The sequence below is a fragment of the Adiantum capillus-veneris genome, chromosome 17 (genome assembly GCF_014529385.1).
Source record: "Adiantum capillus-veneris isolate H3 chromosome 17, ASM1452938v2, whole genome shotgun sequence".
NCBI classification, from domain to species: domain Eukaryota; kingdom Viridiplantae; phylum Streptophyta; class Polypodiopsida; order Polypodiales; family Pteridaceae; genus Adiantum; species Adiantum capillus-veneris.
Window position 1 is genome coordinate 135723488 of NC_140947.1, and position 23916 is coordinate 135747403.

The 23916-nt window shown below is 41.6% G+C and overlaps 1 protein-coding gene across 1 annotated transcript; it reads left to right on the forward strand.

Moving 5' to 3' along the window:
• The first annotated feature begins 1224 nt into the window (after positions 1-1224).
• On the forward strand, positions 1225-3722 carry LOC147438138 (tetraspanin-8-like). The gene is made up of 2 exons (XM_086486067.1): positions 1225-2257; positions 3154-3722. The coding sequence occupies exons 1-2, from the start codon at positions 1760-1762 to the stop codon at positions 3454-3456; spliced, it is 801 nt and encodes a 266-aa protein (XP_086342193.1). The 5' UTR covers positions 1225-1759; the 3' UTR covers positions 3457-3722.
• Positions 3723-23916: the final 20194 nt, after the last annotated feature.

The following is a 23916-nucleotide window of genomic DNA, read 5'->3' on the forward strand; positions in this document are numbered from 1 at the left end:
ACACGGGCTCGTATGCTGCACAATCATTTTTTTCTGCACTCTTTTTAAAAAAAAGGCTATGGGACAACGTTGCCATCGTGTGCACTCCACCGCCCCTCATCGCCAAATGGACCTTCATTGCCTCCCCCAACACCTGGCGACCCTTGTCCCCCCACGATTGAGCGCCCTTGCAGTGCGAGTTTGTAGGCTCATGTCATGTTGCCGCATCTTCAAAGATTCTTGGCACAAGCACATAGCACCGGCCAACCAACATATTGGAATCTTGCAGGGGCGTCTTCTTAAGTGGGGCATACTTTTTATGGCCGCCAAGTGGCTGATTGGCCGTTGTAGCCCAAGCCTCACCTCTTCTAGCGAGCTTTCCAACCAATTAGCGTGCCTTTGCCAGTGTTCCATGAAAAAGTCATCGACCGATGTCCAGTTGGAGCCTATGTGGTCAAGGTTGCCGATCAGCCGCCGCAAAATCAACTGATGGCCGCTAATTGGCCTAGATGTGCTAGAGCTATTTTGCATGGCTTACGAATAAACACCATCGGTACACCTTACTACATAGGGTGGGTTCAGACTAGGCGGCAGAAGAAAAATGGAAAGGGGCATCGATCCTCCATGGCCAAATTTAATTGGTTGGAGTTTGAGGCACTCTTCCGTTGGGCCTTCCATTTATCTTGTGAAACCCCCCCTCCCCCCCCTCTCGAAAGAGTTGATGGCCTCTCTCAGCCTCAGCACTAAAGGGCACGGGAGAAAAGACATGGGATCCACGGTGGGGGTCCAAAGGGGGAATCTCGAGCGGATGGATGGCGAAAAAAAATGGACGTAGATAGCAAGCTTGGAGACTCGAACCCGCGCGACCGCCATGAGAGCCCAATGCTTTAATCGCTACACTCGCGACGGGGAAGTTGACATATGGGCAAACCAAATAATTATAAATAAACTCGGCCAGCCCCCCCCCTGCTTGTCCAACTTTACCTTTTCGTGTCTTAGTTTACCTCGACATCCTACGATTGCGCGCATCTTGATCGCCGTGTCTTGACTTCGCTGTCGTGGATCCCACCGCTTGAGCTTCAAAAATTTCCCGTGCCCTTTAGTGCTGAGGCTCTCTCAGCCCCTTTCACTTTTTCACTTTTCCTCCTCCACACTTTTCACACTAAGCCTTCCAAAATCTTCCACCGGTTTAGTCTGAAGCCAGCCATAGATTAGTGGCAGTTTGACCAAGAAAATGCTACTGTTGGACGGTTGGAGCACTCGGAGTAGTATATAAATCATGTAACGGTACTTATTATAGTTCAAATTGTTTGAAACGTTCCTTAACCGAGGGGAAGATGGAATGCTGAAAGCCTCTAATGAATCACCAGCAAGGCTGCAAGAGCATTACCGTTTGCAGAAGCAGACATGTCGCGGGGGTTTCTATAGACCATAACAGTAGAAGCTGCTAGCATTGAAGGTACATTCTTCTGCAAACCCTAGCCTGCATGATCTCTGGCTAGCTCGCCTATCCCAGGAATACAAAACCCTAGCCTTCCTCTTTCTTCCTCTCCGCAGGCAAGCGAGCTTCTCACAGAGACAAGGTAACTTCACTATAAAGCCAAGCGTTTCTGCACCACTTTCGACTTCTCCGCTTTCCCACATAGCATCGGAAGCATAACCACACTACCGTCTCGAGGCAAGAAATTATAGAAAGCACACGAGCGGAGTGAACACCATCTGGAAGCTGAAGCCTTGTAACCTGAGGGGACACACTTCAGGGCTCCGGCCACAGAAAACCATGGGTTTAAGCGATAGTCTTGTCAGCATCCTCAATTTCTTGACCTTCTTGCTCTCAATCCCCATAATAGGAGCAGGAGTGTGGCTGGCCAAGCAGCACAGCACTGATTGCTACCGGTTTCTTCAAGGACCTGTCATTGCTTTGGGGGTCTTTATCCTTCTGGTTTCACTTGCTGGCTTCTTCGGCTCCTGCTGCAGAGTTACCTGCTTGCTTTGGATTTACCTAGTTGTCATGTTTCTACTGATACTGTTGCTCCTCGTCTTCACCATTTTTGCATTTGTTGTCACCAACAAAACTGCTGGTGAAATAGTCGGGAACAAGGGATATAAAGAGTACAAGCTAGGGGATTACTCCACTTGGTTACGCCGTCAAGTTAACAAGACCTCAAACTGGCAGAAGATTGAGAGTTGCCTTTCTGAGTCAAACTTCTGTGATGGTTTGAGAAACCGGTACCCTACCAAAGCTGAGTTTGATAAGGCCAAACTCTCTCCAGTACAGGTAATCTTGTGACTCTTAATTACTTCAAGTCATCTTTCATTTGTACATTGCTTTCTTAATTTTAAAAACAAGTTGTTATAATGCTCCTCTTACTGCCTATGACCGAAACTGGAAGTATAAAACCAGTCAGCAAGTGCAACAAGTCATGCCAGTGAAATATGCAGTGGCCTCCCATGGTATCCTTGCCTTCATCTCTCTACCCGACTGACCCCGTTTATCATACCATAAATGATAAACTAGATGTTTAAAAAACCATACATACAGCACGTGTTATAAATCATTACTCGATTGTAAAGGCTTGAAGAGAATGTTGATTAGGTCGAAGCAGCTTGCACAACAGTTGGTTCTGTATGCCAAAAATGCCTTCACAAAATGGGTTGTCCGTGACTGTCTTGATGACAATGAAAGCTATACACCTGCCACATGCCAGGGAGAATGCTATTTAAGTACAATGCTTGAATCTCATCTGCGTAAGGCTCAGTTTTACTGGAAAATCTGCTTTATGGGATGGAGTGATAGGTAGTCTACGATGTTCAATTCACTGTAAACGAATTGGGTGACTAGGGAAAGAACATAACAATTTTGGGGCTTGAACTAATACAAATGAACACGAGGTTTTCAGCTGGTAATAGTCGAGCCGTGTGTATTATACTGTATTGTGTGGTAGAGCATTGATTATTCATGCAAGTTCCTATGTGTTCAAGTTAGGTTGTGTACAAGCCTTTCATGTAAGTTTTATTTCCTAGGTTTCAGAGTTAACGTGCATGCAATATTTATAGACAAATGGGGCCAGAGGAAAGATGGTTTTTCTCGCATTGTCACCATTCAGTTTTTCACTTTCTATGATGTCCCTCTTGTTCTACTTGATGGCTTACTCTACTTTCCTGGCTACCCAGTCTGGTTGCTGCAAACCTCCCACGGGGTGTGGCTGCTCATTTGTGAATGCAACATACTGGGATACATGCAGTAATACATCAGCGGACCCTGATTGTGGCAGTTACAGTACCAATTCAACCATCTTGTGCTTTGATTGCAAGTCATGCAGGGCCGGAGTGCTACAGAACATAAACAAAGATTGGCGAAAGGTGGCTCAAATAAATATCATCTTTCTCGTTTTCCTCGTGGTCGTCTACACAGTTGGGTGCTGTGCTTTCAAGAATGTGAAGAGAAGTCGGTACAAGAAGAGGAGCTTTCCATGAATTTTGTACACTCCCTGTCATGCAACAAGCTCGTATGCTGTGCATATTTTTTGGATTTCGGTCCTATTTACGAAAGTGAGCAACATGCCTTGTTGCTTGTATTTATGTATTAGCCTGCAATGCATTTTGGTAGTGTCTAGATTTTGACAACCCTTGTAAGGCAATGTCTTGAATGAATAGGCTGAAATCGGTATCTAGCTGCAATTTTTGCAATTTTTGAGAACTCTTGTTCAGACATTGAATGAATAGGCTGAAATCGGTATCTAGCTGCAATTTTTGCAATTTTTGAGAACTCTTGTAGCCTGTACAATGTCCTCAACATATGAGAGACCTTTGATGCAGCAAAAGCCTTTGCAACTCATTTTCATAGTGTGTTTAGTAGCAAACCAAAAAGCTTTCAAATTAAATGGAGTTTGCATTTGCAGTGTCCCATTGTTACTGATGGTACTTTGACACTGTTCAAAAGCTTTTTATCATCTGAAGACGAGCAATTGACACACGTATAGGAAGACGAGCATTGGCGTTGTGCTCATCTGAATAATTTCTTATTCAGAAGCTAAACATGAGAGTAGAGTTTACCTGCAATGGCTTGAGGTGGGCAAATGAAACTGAGCTAACCTGTCTTTTTGGAAGTCATTTGTTTTTCGAAACAGTGAATATAAACGCCCATTGAAGGCACCAAGAAGGGGATCTTTGATTTGAACAGATATCAAGGTTGGGGTGCTTGCTGGGCATATCAAGGTGAATTGTGAGGTATTGGCACGTGACAATTTTGGCCTGCTTTTTGTGGAATTTTCACATGCTGTAGGATGCTCAAACATTTCTAGGTGTCTTAATGTTTTTGGACGGTGGGAAACAACCTTCCACAATTCCTTTTTTATGGATTTTCGAGAAGGAAAATTTGGAAAATTGAGTCAATTCTTCTCAAAACCAAGGTTGGATTTTTCCTTTTCCTCTTCCTCTCAGCCGGCATTTTTGTTCTTCAAAGCGGCACGATGCTAAAGGTGCGTTTAGGCTGCACATAAGCACCAATGAAGCTCGTACAGACTTCTTGCCCTTGTGATTCACACAGCACATGTAGCACAGAAGTTGAATGGAGAGATCAAATGTTGCAGTACCTTCCTCACAGCAAGTCAACTAGTCTTTATAGAACATCTGTAGAACATAACATGACAAACATTCTAGCATTGAAGTAAACAAGTACCAAGTGCATTGGCGATTTTTTTTTTAATAAAAAAGTGCATGTGTATTTATTAAACATATATGATGATTGAGAACTTCTTTAGTTGTCAAATGGTCCAATTTCACGGCTTTCTCTTCAAATAATTGAGCAATGAGACTAAGGCCTTGCTCTTTGTTGTACATGTTCTAATAGATCTTGGAGCATAGTTGGTTACTTGGTTAGTTGGAGTTGGTTGTGAGTGATGTTGTCTCAACTTTTGTTGTGGAACATGGACGGATGAGTAGAACCAATTGATAGGCAACAACAATAGCTTAGCTTGGGACTTGATGAGCATTGTGAAGAAGTAAGTTGTTTCCATAGTGCTCAATATCTAATAGAGGGTTGCTAAAGGGGGTAATTGAATTGAGCAAAGGGTTGCAACTTAATAATTTTGTTTAAACGCTACTCTTTAATCTACTTTGATAGTGTTGGAAATAAGGTTGCATGGAAATTCACACAGCTTGGAGAAGATGAAGAAGCTCAAGGCACGCAATAGAGAGTTATATTACTTAGTGTGCAATGGAAAGGCAAGCTAGTCCTATAGTGATGGGTGTATATACAATGCACAGGGTAAAAAACCTCCTAGTGAGAAAAAAATGTCTCAACGGTACTAAGTATGTTCACACACATCACTACTAAATGTAAATGGTAACAACTCTTCCCTCGGAGCGATGCGGTGAACAAGATCTGTATAGAGAAGTGACATGCCCTGAGTGCATGATAAATCCAAAAAGGGGAGTAAGCCCAAAGATTTGCGGAAAGCTTGAACTTTTCACAAGGCAATGCCTTTGTGAACAGATGTTAGTGGGTCGTCGCGATCAGACATCTGCAACATAGCTGTTTGGCATTAGCATAATGTCAATACTCAGGGAAGCGACTTGGATGGTTGACGGAGACTCTTTGAAGTTTTCAATCTTCAAGAAGTGAACCTAATAAGTAAATTAACTCAACAAGCAAATGACCACTCAATGATCGAAAAAACTGTTTATGTCCTTTCTCACCGCTCTAGGTCCTCACGCCATTTTATCGACTAAACAGACTCGGATTGTCACGAAAGTTTAAAAGCTATATTAGGTCTAAGGGGACAATTCTACAAAGTCTGGTCGCATTTTGACAAGGTACCAAAATCATGATCCATCTTGATCAATGTCATAGAAACTGTAACAAAAGATCCCAAACAGGTTGCCCTAAGGTTTGATAACACTCTCCTATGGTCAAAACGTAAAAAAAAGTGATTTAAGCACTCAAATCTAAAGACTAAGCACACAGACATCTAGTCGCAAACCACAACAGAATTTGCAATGCTTACACTTTTAATTGAAATGCAAGGAAAGATGAACACAATGCAAATTTTGAAATTACCCAATCATAAAGATATGTTGATTACAAGTTGGAGCAGCTTGACCGCTTAAATGTATGTACACCATAGCTCTTTCTCCTCAAAAGAATAAGCTTCCTTCACATTAAAATTATTGACTTTTATACCTAGAGCTTTCTAAATGGCCAGTGGCGGCTCACATTTACACATATCATTGACAAAATTACAACTCAGAGAATTGATGAGCTACTTTGGAATTAGATTTATACACATTGTCTCTACACTTGCTCAAAAAAATAATAGAGTACAAATGTGGTGTCCAGCTAGGTAGACGTCCATATATGGAATCCGATCCGTCAACATTCTCCCCTTCCTAGCTCGTGTCATTCCTTGACAGGACCATATGCAAGCTTGTCGTTAGGGTTGTCTTCAACTTTGTCTTTAAGGTTTGTCTTTAGCATTGAAAGTGCCTTGTCATTGACGATGCTGTGAGTGCGCGAATGTGGTCACACACAGAGAGAGAGAGAGAGAGAGAGAGAGAGAGAGAGAGAGAGAGAGAGAGGTGGGTGGAGCAGCCTTAGGAAGTAACTCAGTGTATGAGTGAGGTGCTCCTTATTCTTTCTATAGAAAGTTTGTATACATAGTGGGTGGGCGGCTGGAGACTAGACGTCCGGTGTCGGGGGATGTGTTCGCTACGTGAGCCGGGAAGGTGCTGGGCCTCTCACTGTGGGAGGTGTGAAAGAGAGAGAACAAGAAAAACTAATGCAACGACTCTGGCAATCGCCGTAATCATCAATTAATCGATTAATACGTTGAGTACAACTTAATCTGTAGCCAAAGCGGGCTGTTAATAGCACCGTCATTTGGCTCATCTGCTAACTAGGAGTTTAAGCTCTCGCTTTACAGAATTAACCGGGCCGTTAACGACACCGAGCTTAACAAAATGATTAATCAAACATTAGCTGATGACGGTGAAGTAACTTCTGCAAACTTTATCTCGACTCATTGACTCAATATTCACGATTTAGAAATGATATGCAACTTCCTACTCTGTTTGCATGCATTGCCTTAACTCCCGAAGCTCGATCCCCTTTCAACTCGAATCCCTTTGCTTCTGCTCCCTTGTCTTATACTTGCTCAATCTCGGCTTATGTAGGCTTGATCAAAGCTTATGCTTAAGCTTCTTGGTTCTTCTCGCCTCGTCGTGCTCTAGACTTTCCGATTACCTTTATGCTCGGCTTGCTCCGAGCTCTCAAAGCTTGCCCTGCTTGCTATGCCGAAGCTTGGTTTCTAGCTTGCCTTTCTTCTGCTACGAGCTTCAACTTCGAGCTCACCCTTCTTGCGATCTTCTACCCTTTTCTTACGACATCAAGACACGATCCTTCTCCTACTACTGCTTGCGAGCCTTGGTTGCTTTTGTTCAAGCTCGAGAGGGAGAGAGAAGAAGCACTGCTTGCTTGCCTCGAGGACGAGAGAGAGAGAGAGAGAGAGAGAGAGAGAGAGAGAGAGAGAGAGAGAGAGAACTCCCTTTGCTTATGCACGAGCTGTTTCTCGCCTCGCCGTGCCCTCCTCTCGTTGTCCTTGTATCCTCCTGTGCTTATGTTCCATTGCCCTCCTCGTTTTTGCTTGCTTCCTTCAAATTTCTTCCTTGCTCACGGATGACGAGAGAGAGAGAGAGAGAGTGCTCTTTCCTTCTGTCTCAAGGCTCTTGGAATTAGGGTTGCAGAGAAACGCACACAGCTTGGAGAAGACGAAGGAAGCTCAAGGCACACAATAGAGAGTGTATTGCTTAGTGTGCAATGGAAAGATGGATAGCCCTAGAGTGATGGACGTATATACAATGCACGTGCGAAAACATCCTAAAGAGGGAAAAAATGCCCCAGCGGTCCTAGTGTGTTCACACACATCACTACCACATGTATATGGTAACAAATCCCCCCTGGAGTGATGCGGTGAACGAGAGATGGCACATGAGTAAAGGGAAGTGCCATGCCCTGAGGACACGATCAGTCCATAAAGGGGAGTAAGCCCAAAGCTTTGCGGAAAGCTTCAAGCTTCTCATGAGACAATGCCTTTGTGAAAAGATCTGCAAGGTTGTCTTGTGTTGGTACATAAGCCAAGCTGATCCCTCCTGCTAAGAGCCTCTCCCTGACATAGTGGTAATGCACCTCAATGTGCTTTGTGCGAGCATGAAAAACTGGGTTCCTCGCAACTGCCAATGCGCTCTGACTGTCAGTGTAGATAGTGTTGGCAGTGTCCTGTCCAACACCCAAATCAGCCATAAGGCGTCTGAGCCATACATACTAAACCGTAGCTGTGAAGACTGCCCTGTACTCAGCCTCATAACTCGAAGTGGCCACAGTAGGTTGCTTCTTGCTCAACCATGATATACATGAACTGCCAAGCATGAAACAAAAACCACTTGTGGACACTCGCGTGTCAAAACAACCAGCCCAATTTGAGTCCGAAAAAGCATGTAAGTCTCGCGGCAATGATCCCCCCTTGGGATAAAACAAGCCAAGATGTAAAGTGCCACTAATGTAGCGGAAAATCCTCTTGACAGCCTGCCAATGCTTAGACCTTGGGCTATGCATAAATCTACTGACCCGTGAGACTGCAAACTGAATATCCGGCCTCGTGTTGCATACATAAATGAGGCAGCCAACAGCAGTTTGGTAAAGAGTGACATCAGCAGGATCGCCAGCATCATTTAGAATCAACTTCAAACCTGTTTCCATGGGAGTGGCAATAAGTTTTCAATCCTCAAGTCCAAACTTACATAGCAATGTCTCTATGTAACTTTTCTGACACAAGGCAATACCACCATCACACTGCTTAAACTGTACACCCAAGTAATGATGCAACAGCCCCAAATCTTTCATCTTGAAAGTAGCATTCAAATCAGCCTTAAATTCAACAAATCATCGACATAAAGAACCACAGTGAGAAGTACATCACCCTCACGCTTTACATACAATGTGCTTTCTGTTGGACTCTTACAAAAGCCTCGTTTAGCCAAATGAGTGTCAGCTTTCTCATACCAAGCACGAGGAGATTGCTTCAACCCATACAAAGTCTTCTTACATATGCACACTTTGTCCTCTTGTCCTTTTATGACAAAACCGCGAGGCCGCGAGCCAAATCAATGTCATCTTTCTCATACCAAGCATGAGGAGATTGCTTCAACCCATACAAAGTCTTCTTACATCTGCACACTTTGTCCTCTTGTCCTTTTATGACAAAACCGCGAGGCTGCGTTACATAAACTTCCTCAAATATGTCACCATTCAAGAAAGCAGTAACAATGTCTGATTGATGTACATCCCAACCAAAATGAGCTGCCAATGCACATAGAAAACACATAGTAGTCATACGACAAGTGGGAGAAAAAGTCTCTTCATAATCTATGCCTTTTTGTTGTGCATAACCCTTTTCAACAAGGCGAGCCTTATGGCGATCGATCTCACCATCTGGCTTGCGTTTCAACTTGTAAACCCACTTCGTACCAATGGCCCTTTTGCCAGGAGGCAAATCACATAAAGTCCATGTGTCATTCTCTATAAGTGCATCATATTCTGATTGCATGGCATCCATCCAATTTTTTGAATTCTGTGCTTCATCAAAAGACAGAGGCTCCTCAACATCATGTAAGCTAGAAACAGCCAAAGCATAAAAATTTGATGCATAAGATGCATGGTGAGAGCCTCAACGAGTACGACTAGACAAAGGTGCATCCAATTTACTGTCACGCAATGTGTGCACCAACCATTTTGGCATACCTCTAGCCTCCTCATTTTCAACCCTTTACTCATCAAGTACACCATGTACATCTGCATCAATAATAGGCCGATTCAGAACATTTTCAAAAACCCCCATAGGCTGTACATTTGCCTCATTGGAACTTACATTCGTATTTCCACCACTGAAAAGAGGCAACAAAGTGTCATAAATGTCCTATGAGCTTACATTACTGTCTCTAGTACATGACAGCAAGGGCTGAACATAATCCTCCACAAACACTACATCCCGAGAAACCAGAATACGTTTTGTTAGCGGATGATACAACCTGTAACCTTTGCTTTCAGCACTGTAACCAACGAAAATACATTTGACAGCCTTATCATCCAATTTTTTGCGCTACACTTGTGGCACCAAAGCATATGCAAAACAACCAAAAACACGCATGTGCTCAATAGAAGGCTTTCTATCATGCCATGCTTCATATGGAGTAATAGACCGCAAAGCTTTCATAGGACACCTATTTAGTACATAAGTGGCAGAGATGATGGCCTCAAGCCAGAAAGAATGCGGCAAAGCTTGACTTTTGACCATACATTGTGCCATTTCCGTTAGTGACCTGTTTTTCCTCTCAACAACACCATTTTGCTGAGGTGTATAAGGCACTATACATTGGTGTTTTATCCCACGACTAGCCAGAAATGCATTAAATTCATGAGACATATACTCCCCCCCTCGATCGGAACGGAGGGTGCCCATAGTACATTTCGAGACATTTTCAGCCATAGCCAGAAATTGTTTGAAGCACATAAAAACTTCAGACTTCGCTTTAAGCGGAAATACCCATGCATGCCTAGAGTAATCATCAATGAAAGTCACGAAGTACAGGTAATTTCCCAAGGACGGAGTTTGCATGGGCCCACAAACATCACTATGCACAAGCTGTAATCTGCATGTGGCCCGAACTGAACCATCCTTTGGAAGCTTAGAATGCTGCATCTTACCCAAAATACAGCCTTCACAAACATTTTTGACAGGTGCTTCAAGAGGCGGAAAAGAAGCAACCATATCAGATTTTTGCAAACGTAGCAAACTGGCAAAATTCAGATGACCAAAACGTGCACGCCAAAGTTTTGCATCTGAAATAGCCCTTGAATCTGCAACAACATTTGCAAATTTTGTCCACACTTGTCATACAAAGTGAGCTTATATAGCCCACGTCACAAAAGGTCAGATGCAACAATCTCAACTGAGATCATGAACTGTACATCTGTCATCCACAAATTTGACTACAAGTCCAAGTCTAGCAAGTGCGGATACAGACAAGAGATTCTTCTTGATCCCAGGTACATAAAGTGCATCAACAAGTGTGAAAGAACTGCCATTAGCAGTAGTAAGCACAATCTTTCCAACTCCTTGAACTGGATAAGAGGCATTGTTGGCACAAGTGACTGAATTCCCATGAGGGACAGACTCGAGAGAGGTAAACAATTCACGATGTGAGGTAATGTGCTTTGTAGCACCACTGTCGAAATACCACACATGTGAATCTATAGCAACTGACAAGCATGCATCATGGATAGCAGGATTGTAAGTGCACTCTGCGCTAAAAGCCATTCTGCATCAACATTAGCATCACAGTCTCCTTTCACAGAAGACTAAAAAATGGCTGCATTTGTAGTGGAACCAACATTTGCAATGGAACCACCCTCTTTCTTCTTAGCCTCTTTGGCCTTCAACTTAGGACATGACTTGATCAAGTGATCATTAGCTTTACAATAATGGAAACGCATCTTCTTTTTGCCCTTATCACCAGAATTTCCAGATGAATTGCTGCCAACATAAGCATTAGGAACAGAATTTTTGCCACTCGCAACAGAACCATAAGAAGTGGCTGCATTACTGTTACCACCCTTTCTTTGAGAAGTAATAAAAGCCTGTTCAACTGCACGCTGCCTAGTCCTGTTTTTTCTAGAAAGCGACTCTTGTAACAGCAATGTGCATAATGCATCAAACTTGACAACTTCAGGATTTCCTTGGGTCATCAGTCTCCAAGTACTAGCAAAAGTCTGGTAGGAATCTGGTAAGGCATTAAGAACAGTCTGCACAAGGGAACTGTCTGAAATGACTTCACCTGCAGAAATAAGCTGCTCATTGATATCCTTGACACTAGGAAGGAAAGTTTCCATATCATCTTCCTCATGCATAATCTTCGACTCCAGCTCTTTACGCAACAAAGCAATTTTAGCCTCATTGCGGCTTGCATAAAGACCAGCCAAAATATCCCAAGCCTGTTTTGCAGATTTAGCTGAACGGATGTGAGGAACAATGGTGCGCTTCATAGACAACGCAATCAATGCATGAGCCTGCACATCCTTTACATCCCAACGAGCTTGTTGTGCCGTAGGCAAAACAACTCTAACAACAACAATCCTTGCAGCAAGACCTGCAACATCCTCAACATCGCCTACATCCTTAGAACCAGGAAATTTGTCAAGAATTCGTAGATGGGCATGAAGAGTGCACAAGAGGAATCGATACAATAAGATCCCAATTTGGATCGTCCATGTCTCGATTAGGGGATACACTCTGGTTACAACTGAGGATACCTTGAACCCATTGTTGTAGTGAGTTACCCACTGTTTTTGTAGTGGACACACCTTTCGCAAAGTTGACTAAAGCTTTGCCACCCTTACCCTTACCGCCCTTTGACTTGCTGGCCTTTACACCCTTGCCCTCAGTTCCTAATGAGACTTTACTCTGGTAGCAAAATAAGTGCATGGAAAGAGGGTCATTGCACCTTTCTTGCACCCTAACATACACTTGAGAGTTTTTAAGTCTCCTGCCAAATGCAACTCCACTTGGAATGTACCCAGATCTCAAACTTGCAAGCGTTGTCCTTCTTGTTGTTTTCGAATGACATCAACGATTGGGATTAGCAATGCCAGCATTGGATGGATCATCCAATAGCTCCACCAACTCCTTTGGCTTGATGATATGCTGTCGAGTTGTTTGAGCATCGAAATTGATTCCCATCATCATTAGAGCCAAGTTCTTACATATTGAAATAATATTACAACAACCTACAAAAAATGTAAGAAATTAAAAGCTTGCATTTGTATCCCTACCGAGTTTGACGGATACGTTTCTTTTGAGCTCCTCCGCTTGAAGATAGCATAGACATCGCATGTCTCTTGTGCTTGCGAATGTGGTAACCCAATGGAATGTGTGTGAGATGATTGATTCGCCGGTGCATATTACATGCATTGTGTTGTAGCTGAACATAATTATCTAGATAGCGCTCTTGCTCCACTTTTTGATGCTCTACTTTTTTATTAAGCTTTGACATCTCGTCGTTTAGCTGCTTTGTCTTCTCGTTGGCTTTCTCTCTGACTTGCAATGTCTTTCACGTACTTCTCTTGCAATGATGAATAGGTAGCACATATATGTTTTCTTGCTTCCCTTTTATTGAGAAAAGCTAAATATAATCTCCAGCAGTAGCCAAACAATCCGTCTCTCCCATCTCCAATAATACGCACTAGCTCAGTGACATTACAAAAGGGTGGTGATGCATTGGTCATTGGAGGACTAGGGTAAATATGGACATCAACCCATCAGTTGATTGCCTTGCACCCAAGGTTTCATAGATGATCTCTAGCATTCAGATTAGATGAGCCAAGTCGCATAGTAGCGTACTCTTGCTCTAAATCAGCATTTAATCGATATTGTTTTGTCTTGTTAGTAATGTCTTGCAGTGGTAGGGGATTGAATGATATTTGTGTTAGCTAATCAAGCAAATTAGAGAGAGAATGTGTAATGGTGACTTCTACAAGCAGGTGAAGGTGGCTATGGAGGAAAGAAGTGGGGAGTACTAAGAGATAGGAGAAAATGAATATTTTGTGGCGGAAGAAAGAGAGGGAGTGCAACTCAATATCCTTTGAATTCAAATTGTTGATCATGAGTGTAGAGAGAGAAATGCTGCTGCACATAGAGGTGATGGACTTTTCCATTGCTCTCAGCTGGAGTTGGAGTGGGAGAAGCATGAGAGAGAGAGAGAGGGAGAGAGGGAGAGGGAGTGGGAGATAGAAAGACAATAAAGGAAGAGTGAGTGGGAGAGAGGGCATATCTGCAACCTTGGAGGATCTGCACTCTGTAAGAAAGAGGCAGCAAAAAATGTTCCTTACTGATTGGGAGAGAAAGTGACAAGAGAGGAAAGGTGGGAAAAGAAAGAGAGAGAGTTGGCTCACATTTTAGAGAGAGAATGCAATGAGAGAATGTGGAAAATCTGCTTTTTTGATAGGAGGGCTGAAAAGTGCCTCTTTTAATGAGTTCTAAGCGAGAGAGAGTGTTTTGTATGTTAGAGAGAGGAGGGGTGGGAAAAGGACATTTTAAAATTCATTTACCCACCTCTCTTTTGGGTTACTAAAAATAAAATATTTTCAAATATAAAATAGGGAAATTTCTTTTTTGCCCTCTCTTTTAGGCTTGGTCAAACTTGGCTCAAGCATTAAGAATTCCACTATACTTCCAAATAAAAAGTTCCTCCTATATCCCATTCGCTTTCTAATGAAGCACCTCAAGCACCTTAGTCAGCAAGCACAACAAGCACCTCAAGCTTGGGCCAGGTTTCCACCTCAAGCTCAGCCCTAGCTTACCTAAGGTTAAATGACTTTTAACACTAACCATTGGAGGTCTTTAATGAAGCTAACCATAAGGTCTTTAAGCTCCATTAGCTAGCCTTGCTCTTTGGCAGATCATCTCTCATTGGACCCCTTTACCATTGGCCCCGTATTGAGATAGACCCGTAAGCCATTGTCTATATTCTAACCCTTGTTCCCGTCTATTCTCTGACATTAAATGATCAGCTTAATATGAGAAAATCATTTGGTTTGGTTAGATATTAGATTTTATGACATTACCTCTCTCTTGAAATCATAGTCGTCCTCGACTATGAGGAAGAAGAGATAAAGACTTAGTCATTAGTTAATGTTTCTTAGTAGGTAGAGGATCCCTTTTTACCCTACAACATCTTTCCAAGATGGATGACTAATCCATTTGGTGCTTGGGAGACATAACTGCCACAAGCATGTCTGATCTTTAGTCCATTTCATTCTCCCAAAGTAGAGTGACAAATTCTACTTGGTGTTTGAGAGACATCGTCATCACAAACATGATTCTAAGCATGCATACTACTTAAATTTATGCACAAGAAAAAGAGAATTAGTCTTATAAGACAAAAACATTGGTCATTTGAAAGAAATTTTCACATTTACTTACTCTAATGTAGCATTGTAAACATTGACAAGGTTCATACTATTCTTAAGCTGTATTCCTTGCATCCATCTAGCATCTTCAAAAGGATAATTTTTAAACTTAATAAGATACCGTCGGATAATCTTACCATGTCATAGTACCTTGTCTTCATGCTGAAGCATAGCTTTGGGTTGTAGCACTTTTTCTTGGTCTTCGATTTTGGGAGGTTGTTCAATAATTGCTTCACTTGGTAGCTCTCCTTTAGGGCTTAAGTAGGCTCACATGAAAAGAATTGTGTATGAGCCAATGGTTGGGAAACTTGAGTTGATAAGTCATCTCACTGATTGGCTTCAAGATTTGAAAAGAACCATAGTATCTTTTTGCTATTTTAGCATAAATTATACTTTTGATCGCCTGTAGGATTTTTGCCCGTTGTTTGCCTCAATCGAGCCTTGGGAAACTTAAGTAAGACCCAATCATTTTCTTTGAACGTTAAGGCCCTTTTGTGCTTGTCAGCAGCAACTTTTTTCCTTTGGCAAGAGATGGATATAGCCTCCTTAATCTTTTGAAAAGATTCTTGTAGGTCACGGTTATACCATCAACAACGAAGATCTTCCCATGTACATTAAGTAGCAAGGGACTTTTAGGTCTTCCCTCAATGATTTCAAAAGGTTCTTTTGCCATAGAAGTATGGAAAGTATTATTGTACACGTACTGTACAAGAGGTAAGTACTTCTCCCATTTTTGTGAGCGTTGATCTACTTTGGTAACATAAGTCTTTAGTAGATCAAGTATCATAAAATTGGCTATCTCACTTTGGCCATCCGTATGTGGGTGATAGGCTCAAGAGAAATTCAATCTTGTACCTAGATTCTCAAAGAGACCTTTCCAAAAATTATTGGTTAGTCTAGGATCTCTATCTGACATGATGGATGTTGGCAATCCATGGTGTTTGAAAATCTAGGATATGAAGAGAGTTGCCATTTGGTGTGTCTTAATAGTCTGTTTGATAGGAATAAAGTGTGCTTGCTTGCTAAACCTGTTGACTATTGTCCATATTCCTGTATTCCCATGGATATACACGGGTAGTCTAAAGATAAAATCCATGGATATACTGTCCCATGGTGAATTAGGGATTAGCAATGGTTGGAGTAATCTAGGTTGCTTCCCTCTATCATACTTAATCTTTTGGCATACCACACATTTTGAAACATACTCTTGTATGCCCACTTTCATGGTAGGCTAATAGAAATATGTATCTACTCCTCGGAGAGTAGGTTGAATACCTCTATGCTTTGCATAGGGAGGAGCATGGGATTCATACAAGACTTTCTCATGAAGAGAGTGGGTAACACATAGCCTATTTCCACGGAGAAGATAACCATCCTGCAAGGTGAATGATTCCTCTTTTTTTCCCAAAGCAAGGGCTGACATTATGTCTTTAAACTCAGGGTCAATAGCATACTCATCTATCATAGAAGATAGACCATTGTGAGTTGCTATGGACACCGCATTAACTTTTGTTTGTCGTGCTTGATACCAGCAATGTGAGCAATATGAAAATAAAATTGCGAAAGAAAATTTTACCATCTCATTTGTTTGTCGGAAATCTTGGTTTGTGTCATAAAGTACTTGAGAGTTTGGTGGTCTGTTCGTAAAATAAATGGAGTCCCTAATAGATAGTGCTTCCATGTGTCTAGGGCATGTAGAATAGCTAAAAGCTCTTTTGTGTCGGCTCTCATATGCTATCGCATACCCTTCTTGAAGCAAGATTGCTCCAAGGCAATCACAACAAGCATCACATTGGACCTCAAATGGCTTTGAGAGATCGGGAAGCATAAGGACTGGTTGGAAGGTAAGCTTCTCTTTGAGCTTGTCAAAAGCACTTTGCTCCTTAGCAATCCATGAATACTTATTTCTCTTCTTTATTAAGTCATGTAATGGTCCTGATATTTGAGAGAATTCTGCTATGAAGCGTCTATAGTATGCACACATACCAATAAAGCTTCTTAGCTCATGTAGATTCCTTGGATTATGCAATGCTTTTATTACCTTCAACTTTGATGGATCCATATAGATACCATCTTGAGAGATAATATTACCTAAGTATTGAATCTCTTGAAGAGAAAATTTGCTTTTCTTTTGATCGAGAAAAATCTTGTTCTCCCTCAATGCTTGAAAAATCACTTGGAGATGTTACTTGTGTTCCTCCAAGGACTTGAAGTAGATGATGATATCATTAAAGAAAATTCAAGTGAATTTGCGATAGGGTCTAAATATTTTCTCCATTAAACAATTGAACGTGGTTGGTGCATTAGTCAAGCCAAAAGGCATGACTAGATATTCATAAAGACCAAACATTGTACGAAACGCGGTCTTTACTATATTTTGTCCACTATCCTTATTTGATGATAGCCACTTTTAAGGTCAATCCTACTAAAGTAGGTAGAGCCTTGTAGCTTATCAAAAAATAGATCTTCTACCCAAGGTAAGGGAAATTTGTTTTTGATAGTGATATGGTTAAGTGCTAGATAATCCACACACATGCAATATGTATCATCTTTCTTTTTCACTAAAATGACTGGAGAACAAAAGGGAGAGGAGCTAGGCCTCGCCATTCCTTTGTCTACAAATTCCTGTACTTGCCTCACAATCTCTTCTTGTTGAGCTTGGGAAACTCGATAAGGAGGCTTGTTAGGCGGTGAGCTTGCTGGTAGGAGCTCAATTCAATGGTCATCATCCCCTCGTTTTGGAGATAAGTCCATAGGGATATCATCGATGAACACATCTTGGAATCCTTTTAGAAAATTAGACAAGTCTAACTCTTCTTGATTCCTACCATTTACATTTGATGAAACATTAGGACTTTTTAGGGATTCTTTGACAAATATCATGTACGCAAAAACTGAGCTCTTTATTGATTTATCAAAAGCAAGAGGATTTACAAGTGGTATAGTACAACTAGACTCACTAGCATCTATATACATATTCTTTCCCCTGTAGGTGAAGTAAATTCTCCTTTTAGGGAACTTCATGTTGGCAGCGTTGCGGTCAAACCATGGTGCCCCTAGGATAGCATCCTCATGTTGGAGAGGAGAGATGAAAAAGTCTTCTTTGTTGACGTAGCTTTGGACATGAAGCCTCAATTTCCCCTTTCCGAGGCTTGCTATCCCTTGAAAGCTGTGCCGGTCGTTGCAGTGTCTCCCATGTCAAAATCTTGAATGCCCAACATGGTGGCCAACTCCGTTGATATGAAATTGTGAGTAGAGCCAGGGTCAAACAAGATGAAGGCATCATGCTCCCTTAACTTTCCACAAGCATGGAACAGAGGTGATTCTTTGCAATGAGAATCCTCTTTTGGAGCTTCGATGGTGGAAGCTCTAGGAGTCTCAATGCAGACATTTCTCTTGGGGCAAGAACGATAGGCATGTCCTTGCTCCCCACACTTAAAACATGTATAGTACTTGCAACAAAAAGCTTCAAGCTCTTCAGGAGAGAGTTTATTTTTACATTTGTAAACTTCCTTCTCCTTGCATCGATTGTTGTTGTTGTTGTTGGAATTACTTTGGGAAGATTTTTGGGCATTGGTTTTTCCCTTTGCATCACTTTTGTCTTTTCTTTCCATGGGCTTGACACTCCGTCTAGACCATTGTTGGAAATTGATGTACGAAGCAACCATAGTGTGGTGGATTACTTTGGTGATAAAACCAGGCTGTTGGGAGTTGACATAATCAGCCATCTCTTCAGTTAGTAATACCACACAGAATTGTTGTTTTTTCTCGGCTAAGTCTATCTTTTGAAAGACAATAGCCTTGAGATGTAAATCCCAAAACTGGTCTACATATTTGTGGATCGACTCATGAGAGAGAAGCTTCAAGTTGCGCCATTTGGTAAGCACCTTGTCCTTTGCATCACTTGAAAGGAATTGCTTCATGATGGAAACTCGTAGAGTTTTCCATGTCTTTGGGGCTTTGCCATTTCCATGAAGGCTAGCCCACCATTGACGAGCCCATTTTTGGAAGTGTATAGCTACATGGCGTAGCTTGGAGGACTCTGTGAAGCCCTTGTCTCCAAAGGCTGCATCAAATTGTTGGATGAAGGCCAATACTTTGTCGGTAGCACCAAAGGTGCCATCATAGGTGAGAAAAAAGATACTCTCTCCTCCCTCTTTCCACTTCTTGAGCTTTTGTGACCTTTGCCATGCAGGGTAAGATTTTCAATGTCCTCCCCTCTTGTATTCTCTAGGAGAATAGCCATAGCTTTTGTCGGAAGAGGAGGAACATGAAGAAGAAGGAGAAGAGGGTGACTTCTTTATTTCCCTTTTCTTCCTTTGTTTTCTCTCTTCCCTTTCGGAGTGATGAGGAGAAGGACTGTGGGTTGACCGTTTCCTCTTGGAGGAGTTGGCGATTGTCTAGACTATCGTCTTTGTGCAGCCACATGAGCAAAGGAACTTAGGGATTCATTACTTATTGTTCTTTGGATTCCTTCTCTCGTATGGGAGAGAATCTTATTTTGGGGGTCTCATCAAGAGGCCTCCTAAGCTCTCTCTCCTCTTGGAGAGGAAGGGAAACCCAATAAGTGCGAAGTTGTTGAGTAACTTCGGGTTGCAAAGCAGGGTTGCCCATAACTTGCTACAACCTAGTAACAAGATAATTGACAAATATGGGGCATCATCATTAGCACCTTCATGTGAAAAATCAAAGTTATCAATGTTCATTCTACTCTCTTGGTTATTGTCAACCATGCTAATTACACTTATATAGATAACTACTTTGTGCTTTGGTACCCTCAAAAACCTTAGTTGCTACTCTTCTTTACCTTTGAAAATCAATTTTCAAGCAGCCACACTCGTGGTTTAGACACTGTTGATTGCAAAGACTAGTAGAGAGGGTCTAACATGCTCGGTTGATTATGATTCCTGGTTCCTATTGAGCTTGCTCGTAGCTCAATAATAGTAAAGCCAAACGAAATCCTCAAGAGGCTCCATTATTAAGACTATAGTTCGCAACGGTGTACCTCGAACTAAGTCCTTCTCAACCACGATAATAGATCCATGTCCCACTTACCCTATTGCAATTAACAGGCACAATCTTTTATGAACAACTTAAGGACCTCTCTTCTTAAGCAAGAAAAGAGAAACCAATAGCTCTGATACCAATGTAATGGAAATGGCCTATGAACTTTGAGAATAGCGGAATTAGGAGAATTAAAGAGAGCATTTTTTGTGAGACTATTTTGAGAACATAGAGGGTGAACTTAATTGATAATAGCAACATAATCATAGTACTTACTTAACTTGGCATGAACAATACTTTTGCAAGAGAGAGAGCTTAGAGAACTTGACAACAATTGAGAACCGGATTTATGTGGAGCTGGTCCCCCCTCCAATAGGCTTTTGCATTATAGATGTTCCCATCAAGAAAGACTTGGTACAATACAATATTTGTGTTCCTTGTGACGTAGGTGATGCAATGAAGATGGAAAGCTTCATGCATCATGAGCATAACATAGACTTTGTAAAAAACATTAACGATCCCCAGCCTCAGTCCCAAGGCCTCAAACACCTTCAAAGGTGGAGAGAGATAGCGGGGAATGAGGGTAGGAAAGGGGAAGAAGAAACATTCATAGGAGAGAGAAGTAGTTCCTCACTTATCCTCACTCTTATTGCTAGTATACATAACAACATAGTAATGAAGATGGAGAAGATGGCAAGCTTAAGCATTGAAGCATGGCTCTTGGTTGGACTTGCATTCCATAGCCAAGAGTGGTGTAGGCTCTCAACTTCTCTACTAGCTTGGAGAAGGAGACGGAGCTCTTGCACTTTGCACTTCACACAATGAGAGAGAGAGTGTGTGTGTGTGTGTGGGAGAGCATACCCCCCCAAGCAACCTCCATCCTTGCTTTGGTCAACCCCCTCTTCTAGAACTAGCTTCCATATGATTGGACCTCCTCAAGCTTGGCCAATCATAGGATTAATGCATATCAAGAAACAAGGGTAGCCTTGGGAAAAGTGTCCCCCTTTCCCCTTTGAGAGAGAGGACTTGATAAATACAAAAACAATTAATTAAATTAACTAATTTATCATTGGATCCCTTGGGAGGCCAACCAATAGGCTTTAGGCACACCACGAGGGCAACATGAAGATGATCTTGACAAGTGTCCTATTTGCTTTCTTTGTGCCAAGCTTGCCTTGTGTGAGGGTGTGTGTGTTCTGTCTCTAGCCCCTACAATTAGGCTTGCCCCCTCACGAGTAGGGATTATTTTGCCTTTGCAAAACACCTTACTCTCAAGCACCTTAGTCATGGAGAACCTTAGCACCTTAGTCCGCAAGCATGACAAGCAACTCAAGTTTGGGCCGGGTTCCCACCTCAAGATCATCCCTAGCTTACCTAAGGTCAAAGGACCTTTAACACTAACCATTGGAGGTCTTTAATGAAGCTAACCCTAAGGTCTTTAAGCTCCATTAGCTAGACTTGCTCTTTGGCAGACCATCTCTCATTTGGACCCCTTTACCATTGGCCCCCTATTGAGATAGACCTTTAAGCACTTGTCTATATTCTAAACCTTGTTCCTATCTATTCTCCCACATTAAATGATCATTTTAATATGAGAAAATCATTTGGGTTGGTTAGATATTGGATTTTATGACATTTTGTTCACTCGACAGTCAGTACAAGCGATCGTGATATTATTAATGGAGGCAATCAAGAAAATGCATGGAATCATCTTCAACGTTGGATTATGATGGCTTGGATTGAGCCAAGAAGCTCAATCGCTCAGGCTCATTTCAATAAAACTTCTTAGGCTTGCCAAGTAAGGATCCAACGTAAGCTCACCTTCTCCGCTACAGAAAATAGAAGGACTACAAGGTTTCTGAGGGTAGGGTGCCACCCGTTCCATTGGTGGGTTTAAAAACCCATGCCTTCTTCTTCCTCCAATCTATTCCTGTTTTCTTTTTGCATTGAGATCTTAGAGTTGATACATAGTGACATTTGTGGTCCTATTCCTAGTGTCTCAATAGGGGGTGCTTCTTTTTTGCCACATTCATAGATGATGATTCTCACAAAGTTTGGGTTTATCCTCATAAGTATAAAGATCAAGTGAGTGATGCATTCAAAAAGTTTGTCTCATTAGTTGAGAACCAGAGTGGAAATAAGGTCAAATGCTTACACATTGACAATGGTGGGTAGTATGTTTCTAAGTCTTTTCAAGACTTTTGTGATTTAGAGGGAATCAAATGTGAATTGATTGCTCCTTACAATCCTCCACAAAATGGTGTTGCACAGATTCAAGAGGATGAACTGGTCAATACTAGAGAAAGTCAGATCTATGTTTTCTAGTGTTAATCTACCCAAAGGGTTTTGGACAAAAGCAGTTGCTACTACAATTGATCTTTTCAATAAGCCACCTAACCATGTGCGTAGACAAGTAGGCTCTAGAGATGTTTTGTTCTAAAAAGGTTAATTCTTATGAACACCTTTGAATTTTTGGTTGTGAGCATTTTGTCATGTTTCTAAGAATATGTGTAACATGCTTGACCCCAAGTCAAGAAAATTCACATTCTTGGGTTATGTCGAGTCCAATGAAAAGGGATATCATCTTTGAAATCCCAAAGCCAAAAAGATTGTTCGAAGTAATGGCGTGTACTTCAATGAGAAGAGATGCATAAGAAACCTATACCTACTATTAAGGTTCAACGTGTGGTGATTCAAGAGGATGGGAAAGTGCATAACATAGTACGCAATGTACCTGAAAAACAACCACAACATGAGGAAAAGCCCCCTATGTTAGAAGAAATAGTGGAACAACCTAATGTGCTTAAGGAGACCTATTCGGGTGGTTTCTCATCCTCTGCAACATTTTGTTCCATCTCTTGGCTATGTGATGTGGAAAGATTGTGGCGAGCCTTCATGCTATGAGGAAGCTATGTCTACAGATGATAAGCTTAAGTGACAATTGGCTATGAAATCTCATATGAATTCTTTGAGGAAGAATGACACTTGGGACTTAGTACCTTTGAAGAGGGCATGGATGTTCTTCCTTGCAAATGGGTCTACAAAATGAAGATTGGTTCCATTGATGATCAACCAAAGTCCAAGGCTAGACTGGTTGCCAAAGGTTTTAAGCAGCAAAAGGGTTTTGATTTTGATGAAATCTTTTTGTCAATTGTGAAGATGACCACTGCTCACTTAGTGCTTGCATTGGTAGCCGTTAAGGATGTGGAACTTGCTCAAGTCGATGTCAAAAACGGATTTCTTACATGGGGATCTTCATGAATATGTAAAAGTGCCTATTATTGAAGGCAAGGAAAAGATGGTTTGCAAACTTAGAAAACCTCTCTATGGGACAAAGCAAGGTTCCCATCAATGGTATCATAAGTTTGATGCTTCTATGAGGTCTCAAGGTTCTAGAAGGAATGACAAAGATCATTGCCTCTACACTAGTCCAAGCGAGATAGATGCATTGAAATCAAAGTTACACAAGGAACTTTGATATGAAATATTTTGGAGAAGCCAATCAATTTCTTGGTATGATGATTGTAAGAGAAAGGAGCAAGAAAATGCTTTACTTATCTCACTTTGAGTACATTTCCAAGGTACTTCAACGTTTCAATATGGAGAGGGGAAGGTATCCAATAGTGCGTTACCTCCATATGTAAAACTTAGCAAAATTGATTGTCCTAAATTAGATGAGGAAAAGACTAAAATGGCCAAGGTTCCTTATGCATCTGCTATTGGTATGTTGATGTATGCCATTGCTACACATATAGACATTGAATTTGTAGTGGGAGTAGTTAGCAAATACATGTATAATCTTGGTAAGAAGCATTGGAAGCAAGTGAAAGGAGTGATGAGATATTTGAGCTATACAAAGGAAAAATGCTTATGCTTTGGGAGCAAGGAGGCATGTGTAGAAGGATACAAAAATG